The sequence below is a fragment of the Oncorhynchus mykiss genome, chromosome 8, assembly GCF_057628025.1.
Source record: "Oncorhynchus mykiss isolate SJ-2025 chromosome 8, ASM5762802v1, whole genome shotgun sequence".
Taxonomy (NCBI): domain Eukaryota; kingdom Metazoa; phylum Chordata; class Actinopteri; order Salmoniformes; family Salmonidae; genus Oncorhynchus; species Oncorhynchus mykiss.
In genome coordinates this window covers 462,501-485,182 of record NC_143029.1, presented here as the reverse complement: position 1 = coordinate 485,182, position 22,682 = coordinate 462,501, and the positions used below count along the sequence as shown (strand labels likewise).

Sequence of the window (22,682 nt, the reverse complement as noted above, 5' to 3'; positions counted from 1 at the left end):
TGATCTATATTCTTCGTGGGTGTCTATTTACAACCACAAACCGATGCTGGCACCAATATGGCACTCAATGAGCTGTATAAGACCATAAGCAAACAGGAAAACGCTCATCCAGAGGTGCTCCTAGTGGCCGGGTACTTTAATGCAGGCAAACTTACATCGCTTTACCTAATTTCTACCAGCATGTTGACTTGCCTAGTTAAGGTTAAATAAAATAAAAAAAAATGTTCAACCATAGGAAAAAAAGCTGTAGACCACTTTTACTCCACACACAGAGACACATACAACTCTATCCTCCTGAATCCTGCTTACAAGCAAAAACTAAAGCAGGAAGTACCAGTGACTTGCTCAATAAGGAAGTGGTCAGATGACGCAGATGCTAAGCTACAGGGCAGTTTTGCTAGCACAGACTGCAATATGTTCTTGGATTCTTCCGATGGCATTGAGTAGTACACCACACCAGTCACTGGCTTCATCAATAAGTGCATCGATGACGTCGTCCCCACAGTGACTCTACATACATACCCCAACCAGAAGCCATGGATTACAGGCAACATCCGCACTGAGCTAAAGTATAGCGCTGCCGCTTTCAAGGTGCGGGACTCTAACCCGGAAGCTTATAAGAAATCCTGAAATGCCCTCCGACAAACCATCAAACAGGAAAAGCGTCAATACAGGACTAAGATCGAATCGTACTACACCGGCTCTGACACTCGTCTTATGTGTAATACCAACATGTTTTAAGCAAACCACCGTAGTCCCTGTGCCCAAGAACACTAAGGTAACCTGCCTTAATGACTACTGACCCGTACTATTCACTTCTGTAGCCATGAAGTGCTTTGAAAGGCTAGTTATGGCTCACAACACCATTATCCCAGAAACCCTAGACGGCCTCCAATTTACATACCGCCTTAACAGATCCACAGAAGATGCAATCTCTATTGCACTCCACACTGCCCTTTCCCACCTGGACAAAAGGAACACCTATGTGAGAATGCCGTTCATTGACTACAGCTCAGCATTCAACACCATAGTGCCCTCAAAGCTCATCACTAAGCTAAGAACCCTAGGACTAAACACCTCCCTCTGCAAATGGATCCTGGACTTGCTGACTGGCTGCCCCCTGGTGGTAAGGGTAGGTAACAACACATCTGCCTCGCTGATCCTCAACACAGGTGCCCCTCAGGGGTGCGTGCTCAGTCCCTTCCTGTACTCCCTGTTCACTCATGACTGCACGGCCAGGCACGCCTCCAACACCATTTTTATTTTATTTATTTTTTATTTAACCTTTATTTAACTAGGCAAGTCAGTTAAGAACAAATTCTTATTTACAATGACGGCTTAGGAGCAGTGGGTTAACTGCCTTGTTCAGGGGCAGAACGACAGATTAAGTTTGCTGATGACACAGCAGTGGTTAGGCCTAATCGCTGACAGCGACAAGACAGCCTATAGGGAGGAGATCAGAGACCTGGCCGTGTGGTGCCAGGACAACAACCTCTCCCTCAATGTGATCAAGGCAAAGGGGCTGATTGTGGACTACAGGAAAAGGTGGACTGTGCATGTCCCCATTCTCATCGACGGGGCTGCAGTGGAGCAGGTTGAGAGTTTCAAGTTCCTTGGTGTCCACGTCACCAACAAACTAACATGATCCAAGCACACCAAGACCGTTGTGAAGAGGGCACGACAAAACCTATTCCCCTTTAGGAGACTGAAAAGATTTGGCATGGGTCCTCAGATCCCCAAAAGGATATTATACAGCTGCACCATTGAGAGCATCCATACTGGTTGCATCACTGCCTGGAATGGCAACTGCTCGACCTCTGACCGCAAGGCACTACAGAGGGTAGTGCGTACGGCCCAGTACATCACTGGGGTCAAGCTATACCAGGCGGTGTCAGAGGAAGGCCCTAAAAATGGTCAAAGATCCCAGCCACCCTAGTCTTAGACTGTTCTCCCTGCTACCGCACGTCAAGTCTAGGTCCAAGAGGCTTCTAAACAGCTTCTATCACCAAGCCATAAGACTCCTGAACATCTAATCAAATGGCTACCCAGACTATTTGCATTGCCCCCCCTCTTTTACGCCGTTGTTACTCTGCTTATCTATGCATAGTCATTTTAACTCTACCTGCATGTACATATTACCTAGACTAACTGGTGCCCCTGCACATTGACTCTGTACCCGTACCCCCTGTATATAGCCTCCACATTGACTCTGTACCAGTACCCCCTGTATATAGTCTCGCTATTGTTATTTTACTGCTGCTCTTTAACCTGATGGGTAAGGTGTTCCGCTAGCGGAACCCCACGACAACATTCCGCTGAAAAGGCAGCGCGTGAAATTCAACAATATTTTTTTGAAATATGTAACTTTCACCCATTAACAAGTCCAATACAGCAAATGAAAGATGAACATCTTGTTAATCTACCAATGGTGTCCGATTTCAAAAATGATTTACAGCGAAAGCACAACATATGATTATGTTAGCTCATAGCCAACTAAAAAAACAGCCATTTTTCCAGACAAAGATAGGAGTCACACAAAGCAGAAATATAGATCAAATGAATCACAAACCTTTGATCTTCATCAGATGACATCATGTTACACAATAAATGTATGTTATGTTCGATAATGTGCATATTTATATCCAAAAATCTCAGTTTACATTTGCGCGTTACGTGCAGTAATGTTTTGATTCCAAAACATCCAGTGATTTTCCCAGAAATACTCATAATAAACATTGATAAAAGATGCAAGTGTTTTATTCACAGAATTAAAGATCGACTTATCCTCTATGCAACCGCTGTGCCAGATAAAAAAATAAAATATAAAATTCACGGAGAACAGCGCTCAGCACCCCAAAACGGCCAAAGACAACTCCGCCATCTTGGAGTCAACATTAGTTAGAAAAAACACTAAATATTCACTTACCTTTTGATGATCTTCATCAGAAGGCACTCCCAGGAGTCCCAGTTCGACAATAAATGACTGATTTGTTCCATAAAGCCCATCATTTAGCCACTTGTTAGCGTGTTCAGCCCAGTAATCCATCTTCATGAGGCGTGACCATTTCCTCCATGATGACAACTCAAAATGTTCTGTTACAGGTCGTAGAAACAAGTCACAACATGTCTGCAATCAATCTTTAGGATGTTTTTATCATATATCACCAATAATGTTCCAACCGGAGAATTTCATTGTCTGAAGAAAAGCATTGGAACGGGAGCAAACTGTCGGGAGTGCGCGTCATGAGACCGAGTCTCTCTGCCAGACCACTCACTCAAATAGTTCCTATGAGCCCTCCTTTATAATAGAATCCTCAAAACAGGTTCTAAAGACGGTCAAGACGGTCTAGCGGTCTAGTGACATCTAGTGGAAGCCCTAGGAAGTGCAATCACATCCATAACTATCAGGGATTTAAATGGGCACTGTTTTGAAATTCGACTTCTCACTTTCTGTTTGGATTTTTTCTCAGGGTTTTACCTACCATAGGGGTTCTGTTATACTCACAGACATCATTCAAACAGTTTTAGAAACTTCAGTGTTTTCTATCCAATAATAATATGCATATATTAGCATCTGGGACAGAAGAGGCCTTTCAGTTTGGGCACGCAATTCATCCAAAAGTGAAAATGCTGCACCCTACCCCAAAAGGTTAACTACCTGTTACTCTTATCTTATTCATATTTTTTTATACGCCGTTCTTGGTTAGGGGCTTGTAAGTAAGCATTTCACTAAGGTCTACACTTGTTTTCGGTGCATGTGACTAATAAAATTTGATACCTGTTGTATTCGGCGCTTGTGACAATTTGAATGGACCACTATCATGCACCTGTCTCATTCCAATGGTGTTCGATGGGCTTGAGTTCAGAGCTCTGTGCTGGCCAGTCAAGTTCTTTCACAACGATCTCGCCAAACCATTTCAGTTTTTTGTGCCTTTTTCACACCGCTTGATATAGAGGTCATGGATGGCAAAGAGCTCGGCCCCAGTGATATATGGTCCGCACAACCCTCTAGCTCAATTTGATCAAAGGCGGTGCTATTGTCAGTGGTACAGCTGTTTAACCTTTTCAGGATTTGACGGCCCGAAGGCAGTGTTTCGCCGCCCTTCACGACTGTGTGTGTATGTGGACCATTTAAGTCTAGTCATTTGGACACCGAGGAACTTGAAGATCTCGATATACTCCACTGCCGCCGCTTCAACATTGATGGGGCGTGCTGTCACTTCATGGTTTCTGAAATTAAAATATTTTCTGCTATTTGAAGCTGATGTACAAAACCCAAACTAAACAAATCGTAGAAACATTGAATGGATCTAACCCTTATTAGGCTTTAAATTAGAATGAAAGATCTACACTGAGTGTAAAAAATAAAAATAAAAACATTAAGAAAAGCTTCCTAATTTTGAGTTTCATCCCATTTTTCCCTCAACAGCCTCAATTTTTCAGGGCATGGACTCTACAAGGTGTCGAAAGTGTTCCACAGGGATGCTGGCCCATGTTGACTCCAATACTTCCCACAGTTGTCTCAAGTTGGCTGGATGTCCTTTGGGTGATAGACCATTTTTTTTCTCCTTTTATTTAACCAGGTAGGCCAGTTGAGAACAAGTTCTCATTTACAACTGTGACCTGGCCAAGGTAAAGCAAAGCAGTGCGACAAAAACAACACAGTTACACATTGTGAAGGTGTAGGCTATATTACATGGATTTATTCGACTTTCTAATGTGTTTCTCTGTAGAGGTCACTACTCTAAAGGAGGTCTGTATTGATGTGTTTCTTTGTGTTTTCCAGGAATAGACTTCAAGATCAAAACTGTTGAACTCCAGGGAAAGAAGATCAAACTACAGATATGGTGAGTGGAGGAGATGTTTGTACAGGGTCAAATGGTATCTTTGTTTCTACTGGCCCGGACATGGTGTCATTTTTAAAGACATTGGGTGATGCAGGGCCTATTCAGCAGGGCCTATTCAGCAGGGCCTATTCAGCAGGGCCTATTCATGGGTTGTACGTTTCGTCACTATTGGTTTGAACTTTTGTTTTAAGACTAATGCCCGACTGAGCGTTCTACTCAATGCATCGTCAATAATTGCTGATGAAGTTTTGGTTTATAGTGCAGTACTGTGACTTGGAAAACACGATGACGTTTAAAAAAGAGGCAAATAATTAGTAGGAGACCCTTTGCCATCGTTGATGTCGCCATATTTACTTTGGATGTAGTATAACTCAAGATGGCTAAGATTGAGGGGACACCATCTAATTTTAGCATTGCTAGCTATTTTTGTCTCTAAAGTAAATTTGACGACATAAGTGGCAAAGTTGTTTCCTACTAATTATTTGGCGACTTTAGCAATGTCATCGTATTTTCAAGCCACTATAGTGTGAAGTTAATGAAACAGTCATTAGCTCCTGTTCTACTGTTGTAGAGGTCGACCGATTTATGATTTTTCAATGCCGATACAGATTATTGGAGGAACAAAAAAAGCCGATAACGATTAATCAGCCAATTTTTTTTATATTTTTTAAATTTATTTGTAATAATGACAATTACAACAATACTGAATGAACACTTATTTGAACTTAATATAAAACATCAAAATCAATTTAGCCTCAAATAAATAATGAAACATGTTCAGTCTGGTTTAAATAATGCAAACAATGTGTTGGAGAAGAAAGTAAAAGTGCAATATGTGCCATGTAAGAAAGCTAACGTTTAAGTTCCTTGCTCAGATCATGAGAACATATGAAAGCTGGTGTTTCCTTTTAACATGAGTCTTCAATATTCCCAGGTAAGAAGTTTTAGGTTGTAGTTATTATAGGAATTATAGGACTATTTCTCTCCACACCATTTGTATTTCATATACCTTTGACTATTGGATGTTCTTATAGGCACATTAGTATTGCCAGTGTAACAGTATAGCTTCCGTCCCTACCTGGGCTCGAACTAGGAACACAACGACAGCAGCCACCCTCAAGGCATCGTTACCCATCGCTCCACAAAAGCCGCAGCCTTTTCAGAGCAAGGTAGGGACGATCATTAATATGGTCAAATCCGGAAACTATCATTTCGAAAACAAATAGTTTATTCTTTCAGTGAAATACGGAACCGTTCCGTATTATCTAACGGGTGGCATCCCCAAGTCTAAATATTGCTGTTACATTGTACAACCTTCAATGTTATGTCATAATTACGTAAAATTCTGGAAAATTTGTTCGCAACGAGCCAGGCGGCCCAAACTGTTGCATATACCCTGACTCTGTGTGCAATGAACACTAGAGAAGTGACACAATTTCACCTGGTTAATATTGCCTGCTAACCTGGATTTCTTTTAGCTAAATATGCAGGTTTAAAAATACACTGCTCAAAAAAATAAAGGGGACACTAAAATAACACATCCTAGATCTGAATGAATGAAATATTCTACATAGTTGAATGTGCTGACAATAAAATCACACAAATTATAAATGGAAATCAAATTTATCAAACCACACTACAGGCTGATCCAACTTTGATGTAATGTCCTTAAAACAAGTCAAAATGAGGCTCAGTAGTGTGTGTGGCCTCCACGTGCCAGTATGACCTCCCTACAACGCCTGGGCATGCTCCTGATGAGGTGGCGGATGGTCTCCTGAGGGATCTCCTCCCAGACCTGGACTAAAGCATCCGCCAACTCCTGGCCAGTCTGTGGTGCAACATGGCATTGGTGGATGGAGCGAGACATGATGTCCCAGATGTGCTCAATTGGATTCAGGTCTGGGGAACGGGCTGGCCAGTCCATAGCATCAATGCCTTCCTCTTGCAGGAACTGCTGACAGTCCAGCCACATGAGGTCTAGCATTGTCTTGCATTAGGAGGAACCCAGGGCCAACCGCACCAGCATATGGTCTCACAAGGGGTCTGAGGATCTCATCTCGGTACCTAATGGCAGTCAGGCTACCTCTGGCGAGCACATGGAGGGCTGTGCGGCCCCCCAAAGAAATGCCACCCCACACCATGACTGACCCACCGCCAAACCGGAGGATGTTGCAGGCAGCAGAACGTTCTCCACGGCATCTGCAGACTCTGTCACATCTGTCACGTGCTCAGTGTGAACCTGCTTTCATCTGTGAAGAGCACAGGGCGCCAGTGGCGAATTTGCCAGTCTTGGTGTTCTCTGGCAAATGCCAAACGTCCTGCACGGTGTTGGGCTGTAAGCACAGCCCCCACCTGTGGACGTCGGGCCCTCATACCACCCTCATGGAGTCTGTTTCTGACCGTTTGAGCAGACACATGCACATTTGTTGCCTGCTGGAGGTCATTTTGCAGGGCTCTGGCAGTGCTCCTCCTGCTCCTCCTTGCACAAAGGCGGAGGTAGAGGTCCTGCTGCTGGGTTGTTGCACTCCTACGGCCTCTTCCACGTCTCCTGATGTACTGGCCTGTCTCCTGGTAGCGCCTCCATGCTCTGGACACTACACTGACGGACACAGCAAATCTTCTTGCCACAGCTCGCATTCGTCCACATCGGTGTCCAATAATACCGATTGTTATGAAAACTTGAAATCGGCCCTAATTAATCGACCATTCGGTCGACCTCTATACTGTTGTCTGTAGACCGAGTCATTAGCTGTGCAGTAGAACAGGGGCTAACGGAAGCTTTGTACTGGTCCCCCCCCCCCCCCCAACATTTTTTTTTTAAATAAAATGTTGTCACCCGAGAGTCGTCCTGTTCTTTCGACCAATCGATTGGTCTAAATGTTGCAACTTATTTTTCCATACATAGACACCCTTTGTGTTTGAATAAATCAACAACATAGGCACTGAGCTTTTCTGATGCTTTCAGCACACTGTTTGATTAATTAAGACACAAATGGATGAAGAGCCTGATGGTCACACTGTGTTTAAAACAATGACAGCACAGTGCCTGTGTGACTGACGCACGTTGTCCCTCTCTCCTCCCTACTACAGAGAAAAGGCACCACAGCAGAGCAGTGTTTATCACACTGTCCATGATGTAGCTGCAACATCATTTCAGCCATTCAGTTCCTTGTTTCTGACTGCAAAGTTCTGTTACTGAAATCCCACATTTTTTTCTGAAAAACATTCCCTCAACCCCTCGCTCTCTTTATGTGAAGCGTGTGAGTGTCGGTATCAATAAATTGTTTCTAACAAACTCTGAACACAGTAACACATGACAGCAAAATGGATGTGGAGGATGTGAAAAATAAACTGGGAACAGGGAATGTTGACTGGTTGTTCAGGGGGGGACAGGGGAAGTCAGATCTGTGGAAGACATTTGACTTAGTTGTGGAAATGAGATCCAGACAAATGAGGACCAAGAGTTGCATGAGTATTATTATGCCAAACAGTCAGATTACACTACTATTTGTTTTGACCATGTGGAACGGTGTAAACAACACTAAATAATTCTACCAGAGAGTCTGTTCTAACAAAAAAATAAATATACAAAGCCTTTATTACAGTAGACTAAAAACAGTTGTATGCGTTTGTGAATTGCGGATTATTTATTCTTTAGGATAATTATTCAAAGCGCCCTTTGTTATTTAATTTAAAAAAAATGTTTGATTGCATTAATGTCTCATGCTGTGTGATGACATGAACGAATGAGATTTGATTTATCCAGTAGCCTATATATTGAAATATAGGCCTAAGTAACAGTATCAAGACTGAACAGGACACGCTCTTAGGCCTGAAGCTCCATGGTGGTTATACGAGGGTGTTATACAAAGCCTACTAATGATAATGACATTACTTATTGTTATAATGGTGATAATAATACGAACAATGAGATGAATAGAAAGGAGGGTACAGGAGCGAGAACTGCATATTGTGTGTAACAAATGGGTGCGGTTAGATATCATTTTTCTCTCTGTTTGGAACCGTGTAAACGACACTGAATAAATTCTAAGTTCTAAAGAAATGAAACGGCAAAGCCTTAATTACAGCAAAGAAAATATTAAAAACAGCCGCATCGGTGAAATAGCTTTATCTGCCATGTTGCATGAGGCTTGGTGCTCACAGAATCAGTAGGCTATTAATCACTCAAACGGGTAATAGAAGCTCTTACTTTTGTAGATATACAGTGCATACGCCCTGACCTTTCCTTGTGTTACATTACAGCCTTATTCTAAAATGGATTAAACTGTCCCCCCCTCATCAATCTACACACAATACCCCATAATGACAGAGCAAAAACAGGTTGTTTAGACATTTTTGCAAATATCTTAGAAAATAAAAAACATCACATTTACGTAAGTCTTACGACCCTTTCCTCAGTACTTTGTTGAAACATCTTTGGCAGCGATATCAGCCTCGAGTCTTCTTGAGTATTACTCTACAAGCTTGGCAAACCTGTATTTGAGGAGTTTCTCCCGTTCTTCTCTGCAGATATTTTCAAGCTCTGTCAGGTTAGATGTGGAGCGTCGCTGCACAGCTATTTTCAGGTCTCCAGAGATTTTCGATCGGGTTCAAGTCTGTGCTCTCAAGGACATTGAGACTTGTCATGCGCCTTTTACTGAGTGGCTTCTGTCTGGACACTCTGCCATAAAGGCCTGATTGGTGGATTGCTGCAGAGATGGTTGTCCTTCTGGAAGGTTCTCCCATCTCCACAGAGGAATTCTGGAGCTCTGTCAGAGTGACCATCGGGTTCTTGGTCACCTCCCTGACCAAGGCCCTTCTCCCCCTATTGTTCAGTTTGGCCTGGCGGCCAGCTCTAGGAAGAGTCTTGGTGGTTCCAAACTTCTTCCATTTAAGAATGATGACCACTGTGTTCTTGGACCTTCAATACCGCAGAAATATTTTGTTACCCTTCCCCAGATCTGTGCCTCTACACAATCCTGTCTCTGAGCTTTACGGACAATTCTTTCGACCTCATGGCTTGGTTTTTGCTTTGATATGCACTGTCAACTGTGGGACCTTATGTCGACAGGTGTGCTTTTCCAAATCATGTCTAATCGAGTCCACATGTGGACTCCAATCAAGTTGAAAAACATCTCAAGGATGACCAATGTTAACAGGATGCACCTGAGCTCAATTTCGAGTTAAGTAAATAAGGTATTTCTGTTCATTTTTTTTTCATTTACTGATTAGAATTCACCGGTTTTCATTTATTTTATTGAGGGAAAAAATGTATTCAATCCATTTTAGAATAAGGGGTCAGGATACTTTCTGAATACACTGCACAGTCGTGGCCAAAAGTTGAGAATGACACACATATTAATTTTCACAAAGTCTGCTGCCTCAGTTTGTATGATGGCAATTTGCATATACTCCAGAATGTTATGAAGAGTGATCAGATTAATTGCAAAGTCCCTCTTTGCCATGCAAATGAACTGAATCCCCCAAAAACATTTCCACTGCATTTCAGCCCTGCCACAAAAGGACCAGCTGACATCATGTCAGTGGTTCTCTTGTTAACACAGGGGTGAGTGTTGACAAGGCTGGAGATCACTCTGTCATGCTGATTGAAGCTTCCAGTCTGTTACTAGAACTCAAAGGGAGGGTGGTGCTTGGAATCACTGTTCTTCCTCTGTCAACCATTGTTACCTGCAAGGAAACACGTGCCGTCATCATTGCTTTGCACAAAGAGCTTCACAGGCAAGGATATTGCTGCCAGTAAGATTACACCTAAATCAATCATTTATCAGATCATCAAGAACTTCAAGGAGAGCGGTTCAATTGTTGTGAAGAAGGCTTCAGGGCGCCCAAGAAAGTCCAGCTAGCGCCAGGACCGTCTCCTAAAGTTGATTCAGCTGCGGGATCGGGGCACAACCAGTACAGAGCTTGCTCAGGAATGGCAGCAGGCAGGTGTGAGTGCATCTGCACGCACAGTGAGGCAAAGACTTTTGGAGGATGGCCTGGTGTCAAGAAGGGCAGCAAAGAAGCCACTTCTCTCCAGGCAAAACATCAGGGACAGACTGATATTCTGCAAAAGGTACAGGGATTGAACTGCTGAGGACTGGGGTAAAGTCATTTTCTCTGAATCCCCTTTCTGATTGTTTGGTGCATCCGGAAAAAAGCTTGTCCTGAGAAGACAAGGTGAGCGCTACGATCAGTCCTGTGTCATGCGAACAGTAAAGCATCCTGCGACGATTCATGTGTGGGGTTGCTTCTCAGCCAAGGGAGTGGGCTCACTCACAATTTTGCCTAAGAACACCATGAATAAGGAATGGTACCAACACGTCCTCCGAGAGCAACTTCTCCCAACCATCCAGGAACAGTTTGGTGACGAACAATGTATTTTCCAGCATGATGGAGCACCTTGCCATAAAGCAAAAGTGATAACTAAGTGGCTCGGGGAACAAAACATCAATATTTTGTGTCCATTGCGGGGAAACTCCCCAGACCTTAATCCCATTAAGAATTTGTGGTCAATCCTCAAGAGACCGGTGGGCAAACAACAACACACACATCCTGACAAACTCCAAGCATTGATTATGCAAGAATGGGCTGCCATCAGTCAGGATGTGGCCCAGAAGTTAATTGACAGCATTTTCAGGGCGGATTGCAGAGGTCTTAAAAAAGAAGGTTCAACACTGCAAATATTGACTCTTTGCATCAACTTAATGTAATTGTCAATAAAAACCTTTGACACTTATGAAATGCTTCTAATTATACTTCAGTATTCCATAGTAACATCTGACAAAATTATCTAAAGACACTGAAGCAGCAAACATTGTGGAAATGTATGTGTCATTCTCAACTTTTGGCCACGACTGTATATAATATATACAGTTTGAAGTCGGAAGTTTACATGCACTTAGGTTGGAGTCACTAAAACTTGTTTTTCAACCACTCCACAGATGTCTTGTTAACACACTATAGTTTTGGCAAATCGGTTAGGACATCTACTTTGTGCACGACGCAAGTCATTTTTCCAACAATAGTTTACAGACAGATTATTTCACTTATAATTCTCTATTACAATTCCAGTGGTTCAGACGTTTACATACACTAAGTTGACTGTGCCTTTAAACAGCTTGGAAAATTCCAGAAAATGTCATGGGTTTAGAAGCTTCTGATAGGCTAATTGACATAATTTGAGTCAATTGGAGAGGTGTACCTGTGGATGTATTTCAAGGCCCACCTTCAAACTCAGTGCCTCTGAAGGTAGTACGCAAGTATAAACACCATGGGACCACGCAGCCATCATACTGCTCAGGAAGTAGACTCGTTCTGTCTCCTAGAGATTAACGTACTTTGGTGCGAAAAGTGCAAATCAATCCAAGAGCAACAGCAAAGGACCTTGTGAAGATGCTGGAGGAAACAGGTACAAAAAGTATCTATGTCCACAGTAAAACGAGCCCTATATCGTCATCACCTGAAAGGCCGCTCTGCAAGGAAGAAGCCACTGCTCCAAAACCGCCATAAAAAGCCAGACTACGGTTTGCAACTGCACACAACTGGGACAAAGATCGTACTTTTTGGAGAAATGTCCTTTGGTCTGATGAATCAAAAATAGACCTGTTTGGCCATAATGCCCATCATTATGTTTGGAGGAAAAAGGGGGAGGCTTGCAAGCCGAAGAACACCATCCCAACCGTGAAGAACGTGGGTGGCAGCATCATGTTGTGGGGGTGCTTTGCTGTAGGAGGGACTGGTGCACTTCACAAAATAGATGGCATCATGAGAAAATAGAAGAATGTGGATATATTGAAGCAACATCTCAAGACATCAGTCAGGAAGTTGAAGCTTGCTCGCAAATGGGTCTTCCAAATGGACAATGACCCCAAGCATACTTCCAAAGTTGTGGCAAAATGGCTTACGGACAACACAGTCAAGTGGCCATCACAAAGCCCTGACCTCGATCCTATAGAACATTTGTGGGCACAACTGAAAAAGCGTGTGCGAGCAAGGAGGCCTAGAAACGCGACTCAGTTACACCACTTATTGTGGGAAGCTTGTGGAAGGCTACCCAAAACGTTTGACCCAAGTTAAACAATTTAAAGGCAATGCTAACAAATACTAATTCAGTGTATGTAAACTTCTGACCCACTGGGAATGCGATGACAGAAATAAAAGCTGAAATTATTCTACTATTATTCTGACATTTCACATTCTTAAAATAAAGCGGTGATCCTAACTGACTTAAGACAAGGCATTTTTACTAGGATTTAAACAAGGGGACAGCTGGTCAGGAGAGGTTTATATATGTGTTTAACAGGGGGACAGCTGGTCAAAGCTGTTTTATATACGTGTTTAACCTCTCTATGGTATGTGGGACGCTCCCACCTGGCCAACATCCAGTGAGATTGCAGAGCGCCAAATTCAAATACAGAAATAGTCATTATAAAAATTCTGAAAACAAAACATAAATAAATAAATAAATATTCCCTTACCTTTGATCTACATCAGAAAGCACTCCAGGAATCACAGGTCCACAATAAATGGTTGTTTTGTTCGATATGTCCAAATACCTTCCTTTGGTAGCGCATTTAGTATACATATCCAAACGCTCATTCTGGTCAGCGTTATGTCGGACAAAAACTTCAAAAAGTTATATTACAGATCCAAGAAACATTTCAAACTAAGTATAGAATCAATAATTATGATGTTTTTAACATATCGCTTCAATAAAGTTCCAACCGGAGTATTCCTTTGTCTTCATGATCAACGGAATGCAAGTGGATACCATGAGGAATGCGCGTGGTCAGAAAATGGCTGACAGCCAGACACCTGTTCATTCTGTTCTTATTCAGTCCCACAACAAAGTAGAAGTCTCATTCAAATTTCTATAGGTGGTTAACATCTATTGGAACCCCTAGACAGTGCAACATATCTCAAGGGGATTTCATTGGGAACTGTGGTGAATACATACAAAGCTCAGATTTCTCCTCAGGATTTCGTCTGCCATATGAATTCTGTTATACACAGACATCATTCAAACAGTTTTAGAAACTTAAGTGTTTTCTATCCAATACTACTAATAATATGCATATATTAGCAACTGAGACTGAGGAGCAGGCTGTTTTACTTTGGGCAACTTATTCATCCAAGCTACTCAATACTGCCCCCCAGCCATAAGAGGTTTTTATATATAATGTGTTTAACAGGGACACCGCTGGTCAGGAGCGGTTCCACACCATCACCACGTCCTACTACCGAGGCGCCATGGGCATCATGCTGGTCTATGACATCACCAACGCCAAGAGCTTCGAGAACATCAGCAAGTGGCTCCGCAACATCGACGAGGTACACATACTTACACACACGGACATTATACACACCAATGTTTGAGACCACCTAAAGAGAGACTGGAGAAAATGGCGACAGAGTCAAGACCCAGACCGGGAGGGGGAAATACCAGTCCAATTCAAGACCATTATTGTAATTTTGTCAAATCACCACCATAATAAGAGTTAAAAATGTCCAGTATTTTTTTGTTCATATTTCAGAACAACATATGGATTCTATATAGACATTGATTCATGAAAACATACACACTGAGGGAAAATAGAGCCACTCTACAAATTATTTTTAACCCAAACACAGTGGGGAACAATGGGCCTTCTAAGCCTTCAGAGAAGGGCTAAAGAATTATTCAATAATAATTATAGAAATTACATTATTTATTTAGTAAATATTTTCTTGACTCTATTAACTCTAACTCTATTTTCTTAACTGCATTGTTGGTTAACCAACAATGCAGTTAAGAAAATAGAGTTGAGAAAATATTTACTAAATAAATAATGTAATTTCTAGAATTATTATTGAATAATTCTTTAGCCCTTCTCTGAAGGCTTAGAAGGCCCATTGTTCCCCACTGTGTTTGGGTTAAAAATAATTTGTAGAGTAAGTAAGCATTTCACGGTAAGGGTTCGAGTTAGTCTGTAATATGATGTTTTTCAGCATGCCAATGAGGACGTGGAGAGAATGCTGCTAGGCAACAAGTGTGACATGGAGGACAAGAGGGTGGTACCAAAAGCCAAGGGCGAGCAGGTGAGACACAACCCATACAGCAGGGTTTCCGTTATGAAAATGGACGTATAGACCGGCAGCATCTACATTTGAGAAACGTATGCGACCCATATGCATTGGGTCCTTAACCTGATTAGGGCGTCCACCCACGGTGCTCAGAATTAAAGAAATCCCATTTAGGTTATGGTAATTAATTTTAACAGAACATGCAAGTCGAGGATGGTTGTCCCTACTGGGCACTTTGAAGATATTAGAATAACTGTCCACATTTCAAATCAAATTTATTTATATAGCCCTTTGTACATTAGCTGATATCTCAAAGTGCTGTACAGAAACTGGGGGGGGGGGGCGGCGGCGGCGCCAACCCAGACAGGAAAATCACATCAGTGACGCACCACTCCTAGGCCCCTGTAATAGGGTTCGTGGCAGAGAATCCCAGTGGAATGAGGGAAACCGGCCAGGCAGAGACCGCAAGGGCGGTTCGGAGCTCTATAGGAGAAAGCCCTGCCTCCAGCTGTTTGCTTAGAAATTCTAGGGACAATTAGGAGGCCTGCGTCTTGTGTCTTGTGACCGTAGCGTACGTGTAGGTATGTACGGCAGGACCAAATCAGAGAGATGAGTAGGAGCAAGCCCATGTAATGCTTTAGGTTAGCAGTAAAACCTTGAAATCAGCCCTTGCCTTGACAGGAAGCCAGTGTAAGGAGGCTAGCACTGGAGTAATATGATCAAATTTTTTGGTTCTAGTCAGGATTCTAGCCAGGATTCTAGCAGCCGTATTTAGCACTAACTGAAGTTTATTTAGTGCTTTATCCGGGTAGCCAGAAAGTAGAGCATTGCAGTAGTCTAACCTAGAAGTGACAAAAGCATGGATTAATTTTTCTGCATCATTTTTGGACAAAGTTTCTGATTTTTGCAATGTTACGTAGATGGAAAAAAGCTGTCCTTGAAACAGTCTTGATATATTCTTCAAAAGAGAGATCAGTTTCCAGAGTAATGCCGAGGTCCTTCAGTTTTATTTGAGACGACTGTACAACCATTCAGATTAATTGGCAGATTCAACAGAAGATCTCTTGTTTCTTGGGACCTAGAACAAGCATCTCTGTTTTGTCCGAGTTTAAAAGTAGAAAGTTTGCAGCCATCCACTTCCTTATGTCTGAAACACATGCTTCTAGCGAGGCCAATTTTGGGGCTTTGAAATGTACAGCTTGTGTGTCATCCGCATAGCAGTGAAAGTTAACATTATGTTTTCGAATGACATCCCCAAGAGGTAAAATATATAGTGAAAACAATAGTGGTCCTAAAACGGAACCTTGAGGAACACTGAAATTTACAGTTGATTTGTCAGAGGACAAACCATTCACAGAGACAAACTGATATCTTTCCGACAGATAAGATCTAAACCAGGCCAGAACTTGTCCGTGTAGACCAATTTGGGTTTCCAATCTCTCCAAAAGAATGTGGTGATCGATGGTATCAAAAGCAGCACTAAGGTCTAGGAGCACGAGGACAGATGCAGAGCCTCGGTCTGATGCCATTAAAAGGTAATTTACCACCTTCACAAGTGCAGTCTCAGTGCTATGATGGGGTCTAAAACCAGACTGAAGCATTTCGTATACATTGTTTGTCTTCAGGAAGGCAGTGAGTTGCTGCACAACAGCATTTTCAAAAAATGTTGAGAGGAATGGGAGATTTGATATAGGCCGATTCGTTTTAAAAAAAAAAATTATTCTGGGTCAAGTTTCGGCTTTTTCAAGAGTGGCTTTATTGCTGCCGCTTTTAGTGAGTTTGGTACACATCCGGTGGATAGAGAGCCGTTTATTATGTTCAACATAGGAGGGCCAAGCACAGGAAGCAGCTCTTTCAGTAGTTTAGTTGAAATAGGGTCCAGTGAAGTTTGAAGGTTTAGAGGCCATGATTATTTTCATCATTGTGTCAAGAGATATAGTACTAAAACACTTGAGCGTCTCTCTTGATCCTAGGTCCTGACAGAGTTGTGCAGACTCAGGACAACTGAGCTTTGAAGGAATACGCAGATTTAAAGAAGAGTCCGTAATTTGCTTTCTAATAATTGTGATCTTTTCCTCAAAGAAGTTCATGAATGTTTCACTGCTGAAGTGAAAGCCATCCTCTCTTGGAGAATGCTGCTTTTTAGTTAGCATTGCGACAGTATCAAAAAGGAATTTCGGATTGTTCTTATTTTCCTCAAGTAAAGTTGGAAACATAGGATGATCGAGCAGCAGTAAGGGCTCTTCGATACTGCACGGTACTGTCTTTCCAAGCTAGTCGGAAGACTTCCAGTTTGGTGTGGCGCCATTTCCGTTCCAATTTTCTGGAAGCTTGCTTCAGAGCTCGTTTATTTTCTGTGTACCAGGGAGCTAGTTTCTTATGAGAAATGTTTTTAGTTTTTAGGGGTGCAACTGCATCTAGGGTATTGTTCAAGGTTAAATTGAGTTCCTCAGTTAGGTGGTTAACTGATTTTTGTCCTTGGGTAGACAGAGGGAATCTGGAAGGACATCAAGGAATCTTTGTGTTGCCTGTGAATTTATAGCACGACTTTTGATGTTCCTTGGTTGGGGTCTGAGCAGATTATTTGTTGCAATTGCAAACGTAATAATGTACCTTCAGTCAACAATACGAGTAATGAACAGCAAAATCACTAGCCTATGTATAGGCAGTGAGTTTCAAGTTAGGGGAAACACATTTTCACAATAATGCACATTTATAATAAAGCATTCCAGGCATCATCACATTTGCAGACTAGACTACTATTCATAGTCATCTTGTTTATGTTGTCCACATAATAGACCAATGAGAAGGGGAGACACCATGATGTAGTCCACATAATAGACCAATGACAAGGGGAGACGCCATGCTGTTGTCCGTATAATAGACCAATGAGAAGGGGAGACACTTGTCCACATAATAGACCAATGAGAAGAGGAGACACTAATATGTGGTCCATATAATAGACCAATGAGAAGGGGAGACACAATGTTGTCCATATAATAGACCAATGACAAGGGGAGACACCATGTTGTCCATATAATAGACCAATGACAAGGGGAGACACCATGTTGTCCATATAATAGACCAATGAGAAGGGGAGACACTATGTTGTCCATATAATAGACCAATGAGAAGGGGAGACACCATGATGTTGTCCATGTAATAGACCAATGACAAGGGGAGACACTAATCTAATATGACGTTCATCTATACGTCACTGACTCAACAGTGATGGCGTGAATATGACTGGTTTCAGGAAACTAGACGTATGTCGTGCGTCACTACTTCTCAGGAGAGACATTTGAACGTTAACTTTAAAAATAAAAATAAAATGTTTTTTGCTAGAAATTCCTTCTGGAACATGTGATAAAACAGAGATGGCCGCCTCGCTTCGCGTTCGCGTTCCTAGGAAACTATGCAGTTTTTTGTTTTTTTACGTGTTATTTCTTACATTGGTGCCCCAGGTCATCTTAGGTTTCATTACATACAGTAGAGAAGAACTACTGAATATAAGAGCAGCGTCAACTCACCATCAGTACGACCAAGAATATGACTTTCGCGAAGCGGATCCTGTGTTCTGCCTTTCACCCAGGACAACGGAATGGATCCCAGCCGGCGACCCAAAAAAACAACTTCGTAAAAGGGGGAAACGAAGCGGTCTTCTGGTCAGACTCCGGAGACGGGCACATCGTGCACCACTCCCTAGCATACTTCTCGCCAATGTCCAGTCTCTTGACAACAAGGTTGATGAAATCCGAGCAAGGGTAGCATTCCAGAGGGACATCAGAGACTGTAACTTTCTTTGCTTCACGGAAACATGGCTCACTGGAGAGACTCTATCGGAGTCTGTGCAGCCAGCTGGTTTCGCCACGCATCGCGCAGACAGAAACAAACATCTTTCTGGTAAGAAGAGGGGCGGGGGCGTATGCTTCATGGTTAACGAGACGTGGTGTGGTCACAACATACAGGAACTCAAGTCCTTCTGTTCACCTGATTTTAGAATTCCTCACAATCAAATGTCGACCGCATTATCTACCAAGAGAATTCTCTTCGATTATAATCACAGCCGTAAATATCCCCCCCCCCAAGCAGACACATCGATGGCTCTGAACGAACTTTATTTGACTCTTTGCAAACTGGAATCCATATATCCTGAGGCTGCATTCACTGTAGCTGGGGATTTTAACAAGGCTAATCTGAACAAGACTCCCTAAATTGTATCAGCATATCGATTGCGCAACCAGGGCTGGAAAAACCTTGGATCTTTGCTATTCTAACTTCCACGACGCATATAAGGCCCTGTCCCACTCTCCTTTCGGAAAAGCTGACCACGACTACATTTTGTTGATTCCTGCCTACAGACAGAAACTAAAACAAGAAGCTCCCGTGCTGAGGTCTGTTCAACGCTGGTCCGACCAATCTGATTCCAGACTCCAAGACTGCTTCCATCACGTGGACTGGGATATGTTTTGCATTGCATCAAACAACAACATTGACGAATACGCTGATTCGGTGAGCGAGTTCATTAGAACGTGCGTTGAAGATGTCGTTCCCATAGCAACGATTAAAACATTCCCAAACCAGAAACCGTGGATTGATGGCAGCATTCACGTGAAACTGAAAGCGCGAACCACTGCTTTTAATCAGGGCAAGGTGACCGGAAACATGACCGAATACAAACAGTGTAGCTATTCCCTCCACAAGGCAATCAAACAAGCTAAGCGTCAGTATAGAGACAAAGTAGAATCTCAATTCAACGGCTCAGACACGAGGTATGTGGCAGGGTCTTACAGTCAATCACGGATTACAAAAAGAAAACCAGCCCCGTCACGGACCAGGATGTCTTGCTACCAGGTAGACTAAATAACTTTTTTGCCCGCTTTGAGGACAATACAGTGCCACTGACACGGCCCGCAACGAAAAAACATGCGGACTCTCCTTCACTGCAGCCGACGTGAGGAAAACATTTAAACGTGTTAACCCTCGCAAGGCTGCAGGCCCAGACGGAATCCCCAGCCGTGCCCTCAGAGCATGCGCAGACCAGCTGGCTGGTGTGTTTACGGACATATTCAATCAATCCCTATCCCAGTCTGTTGTTCCCACATGCTTCAAGAGGGCCACCATTGTTCCTGTTCCCAAGAAAGCTAAGGTAACTGAGCTAAACGACTACCGCCCCGTAGCACTCACTTCCGTCATCATGAAGTGCTTTGAGAGACTAGTCAAGGACCATATCACCTCCACCCTACCTGACACCCTAGACCCACTCCAATTTGCTTACCGCCCAAATAGGTCCACAGACGATGCAATCTCAACCACACTGCCCTAACCCATCTGGACAAGAGGAATACCTATGTGAGAATGCTGTTCATCGACTACAGCTCGGCATTTAACACCATAGTGCCCTCCAAGCTCGTCATCAAGCCCTGGGTCTCGACCCCGCCCTGTGCAACTGGGTACTGGACTTCCCGACGGGCCGCCCCCAGGTGGTGAGGGTAGGCAACAACATCTCCACCCCGCTGATCCTCAACACTGGGGCCCCACAAGGGTGCGTTCTGAGCCCTCTCCTGTATTCCCTGTTCACCCACGACTGCGTGGCCACGCACGCCTCCAACTCAGTCATCAAGTTTGCGGACGACAACAGTGGTAGGCTTGATTACCAACAACGACGAGACGACCTACAGGGAGGAGGTGAGGGCCCTCGGAGTGTGGTGTCAGGAAAATAACCTCACACTCAACGTCAACAAAACTAAGGAGATGATTGTGGACTTCAGGAAACAGCAGAGGGAACACCCCCCTATCCACATCGATGGAACAGTAGTGGAGAGGGTAGTAAGTTTTAAGTTCCTCGGCGTACACATCACAGACAAACTGAATTGGTCCACCCACACAGACAGCATCGTGAAGAAGGCGCTGCAGCGCCTCTTCAACCTCAGGAGGCTGAAGAAATTTGGCTTGTCACCAAAAGCACTCACAAACTTCTACAGATGCACAATCGAGAGCATCCTGTCGGGCTGTATCACCGCCTGGTACGGCAACTGCTCCGCCCACAACCGTAAGGCTCTCCAGAGGGTAGTGAGGTCTGCACAACGCATCACCGGGGGCAAACTACCTTCCCTCCAGGACACCTACACCACCCGATGTCACAGGAAGGCCATAAAGATCATCAAGGACAACAACCACCCGAGCCACTGCCTGTTCACCCCGCTATCATCCAGAAGGCGAGGTCAGTACAGGTGCATCAAAGCTGGGGCCGAGAGACTGAAAAACAGCTTCTATCTCAAGGCCATCAGACTGTTAAACAGCCACCACTTACATTGAGTAGCTGCTGCAAACACACTGACTCAACTCCAGCCACTTTAATAATGGGAAATGATGTAAAATATATCACTAGCCACTTTAAACAATGCTACCTAATATAATGTTTACATACCCTACATTATTCATCTCATATGTATACGTATATACTGTACTCTATATCATCTACTGCATCTTTATGTAATACATGTATCACTAGCCACTTTAACTATGCCACTTTGTTTACGTACTCATCTTATATGTATATACTGTACTCAATACCATCTACTGTATCTTGCCTATGTCGCTCTGTACCATCACTCATTCATATATCTTTATGTACATATTCTTTATCCCCTTACACTTGTCTATAAGGTAGTAGTTTTGGAATTGTTAGCTAGATTACGTGTTGGTTATTACTGCATTGTCGAAACTAGAAGCACAAGCATTTCGCTACACTCGCATTAACATCTGCTAACCATGTGTATGTGACAAATAAAATTTGATAACTAAGGAGATGGAGAAAATTCTGGCATTTGATTTGCAAATATGCAGACAGAGTTGAAAAAAGATCACACAGAAGGCTGTGGTATAAAACACCTGTCCGGATTACATCTTCAATCTCAGGAGAGAGAGAGGGAGAAGCAGCCATTCATATGGAGAAGAGAGTCTAGCTAGCTACATTTTCAGATATTACGCATTTCAATATTCTTTCAAAGTAGTTTTCATTTCAAGGTAAAGTGTACCGTTAGCTAGCTATTTAATGTTAGCTGGCTGGCTAACTAGCTAATGTTATATGTATGATGTAATATTATCCGTTCACCTACTCTGCGTCTCACAAACCAAAAATCTCACATTTGGACTCATCAGACCAAAAGACAGATTTCTACTGATCTGCTCGTGTTTCTTGGCCCAATCAAGTCTCAGTGGTGTCCTTTAGTAGTGGTTTCTTTGCAGCAATTTGACCATGAAGGCCTGATTCACACAGTCTCCTCTGAACAGAGATGTCTGTTACCTGAACTCTTATGCATTTATTTGGGCTGCAATTTCTGAGGCTGGGAACTCTAATGAACTTATCCTCTGCAATAGAGGTAACCCTGGGTCTTCCTTCCCTGTGACAATCCTCACGAGAGCCAGTTTAAGCATAGCACTTGGTTTTTGAAACTGCATTCGAAGAAACTTTCAAAGTTCTTGAAATTTTCCAGATTGACTGACCTTCATGTTTTAAAGTAATGGACTGTCATTTCTCTTTTGCTTATTTGAGCTGTTCTTGCCATACTATGGAGTTGGTATTTGACCAAATAGGGCTATCTTCTGTATACCCCACCTACCTTGACACAACACAACTGGAAAAACACATTAAGAAGGAAATATATTCCACAAAATAACTTTTAACAAGTCACACCACTTATTTGAAATACATTCCAGGTGACTACCTCATGAAGCTGGTTGAGAGAATGCCAAGAGTATGCAAAG

At 42.9% G+C, this 22,682-nt stretch overlaps 1 protein-coding gene across 1 annotated transcript in view; it reads left to right on the top strand.

Moving 5' to 3' along the window:
• The window catches only part of LOC110523088 (ras-related protein Rab-10), a 76,373-nt gene that overhangs the window by 51,007 nt on the left and 2,684 nt on the right, over positions 1-22,682 (top strand). Inside the window, exons 3-5 of the mRNA XM_036984560.2 lie at positions 4,787-4,847; positions 14,042-14,180; positions 14,838-14,927. Of these exons, the coding sequence (XP_036840455.1) occupies positions 4,787-4,847; positions 14,042-14,180; positions 14,838-14,927 (290 nt within the window). The remainder of the gene's footprint in view (positions 1-4,786; positions 4,848-14,041; positions 14,181-14,837; positions 14,928-22,682) is intronic.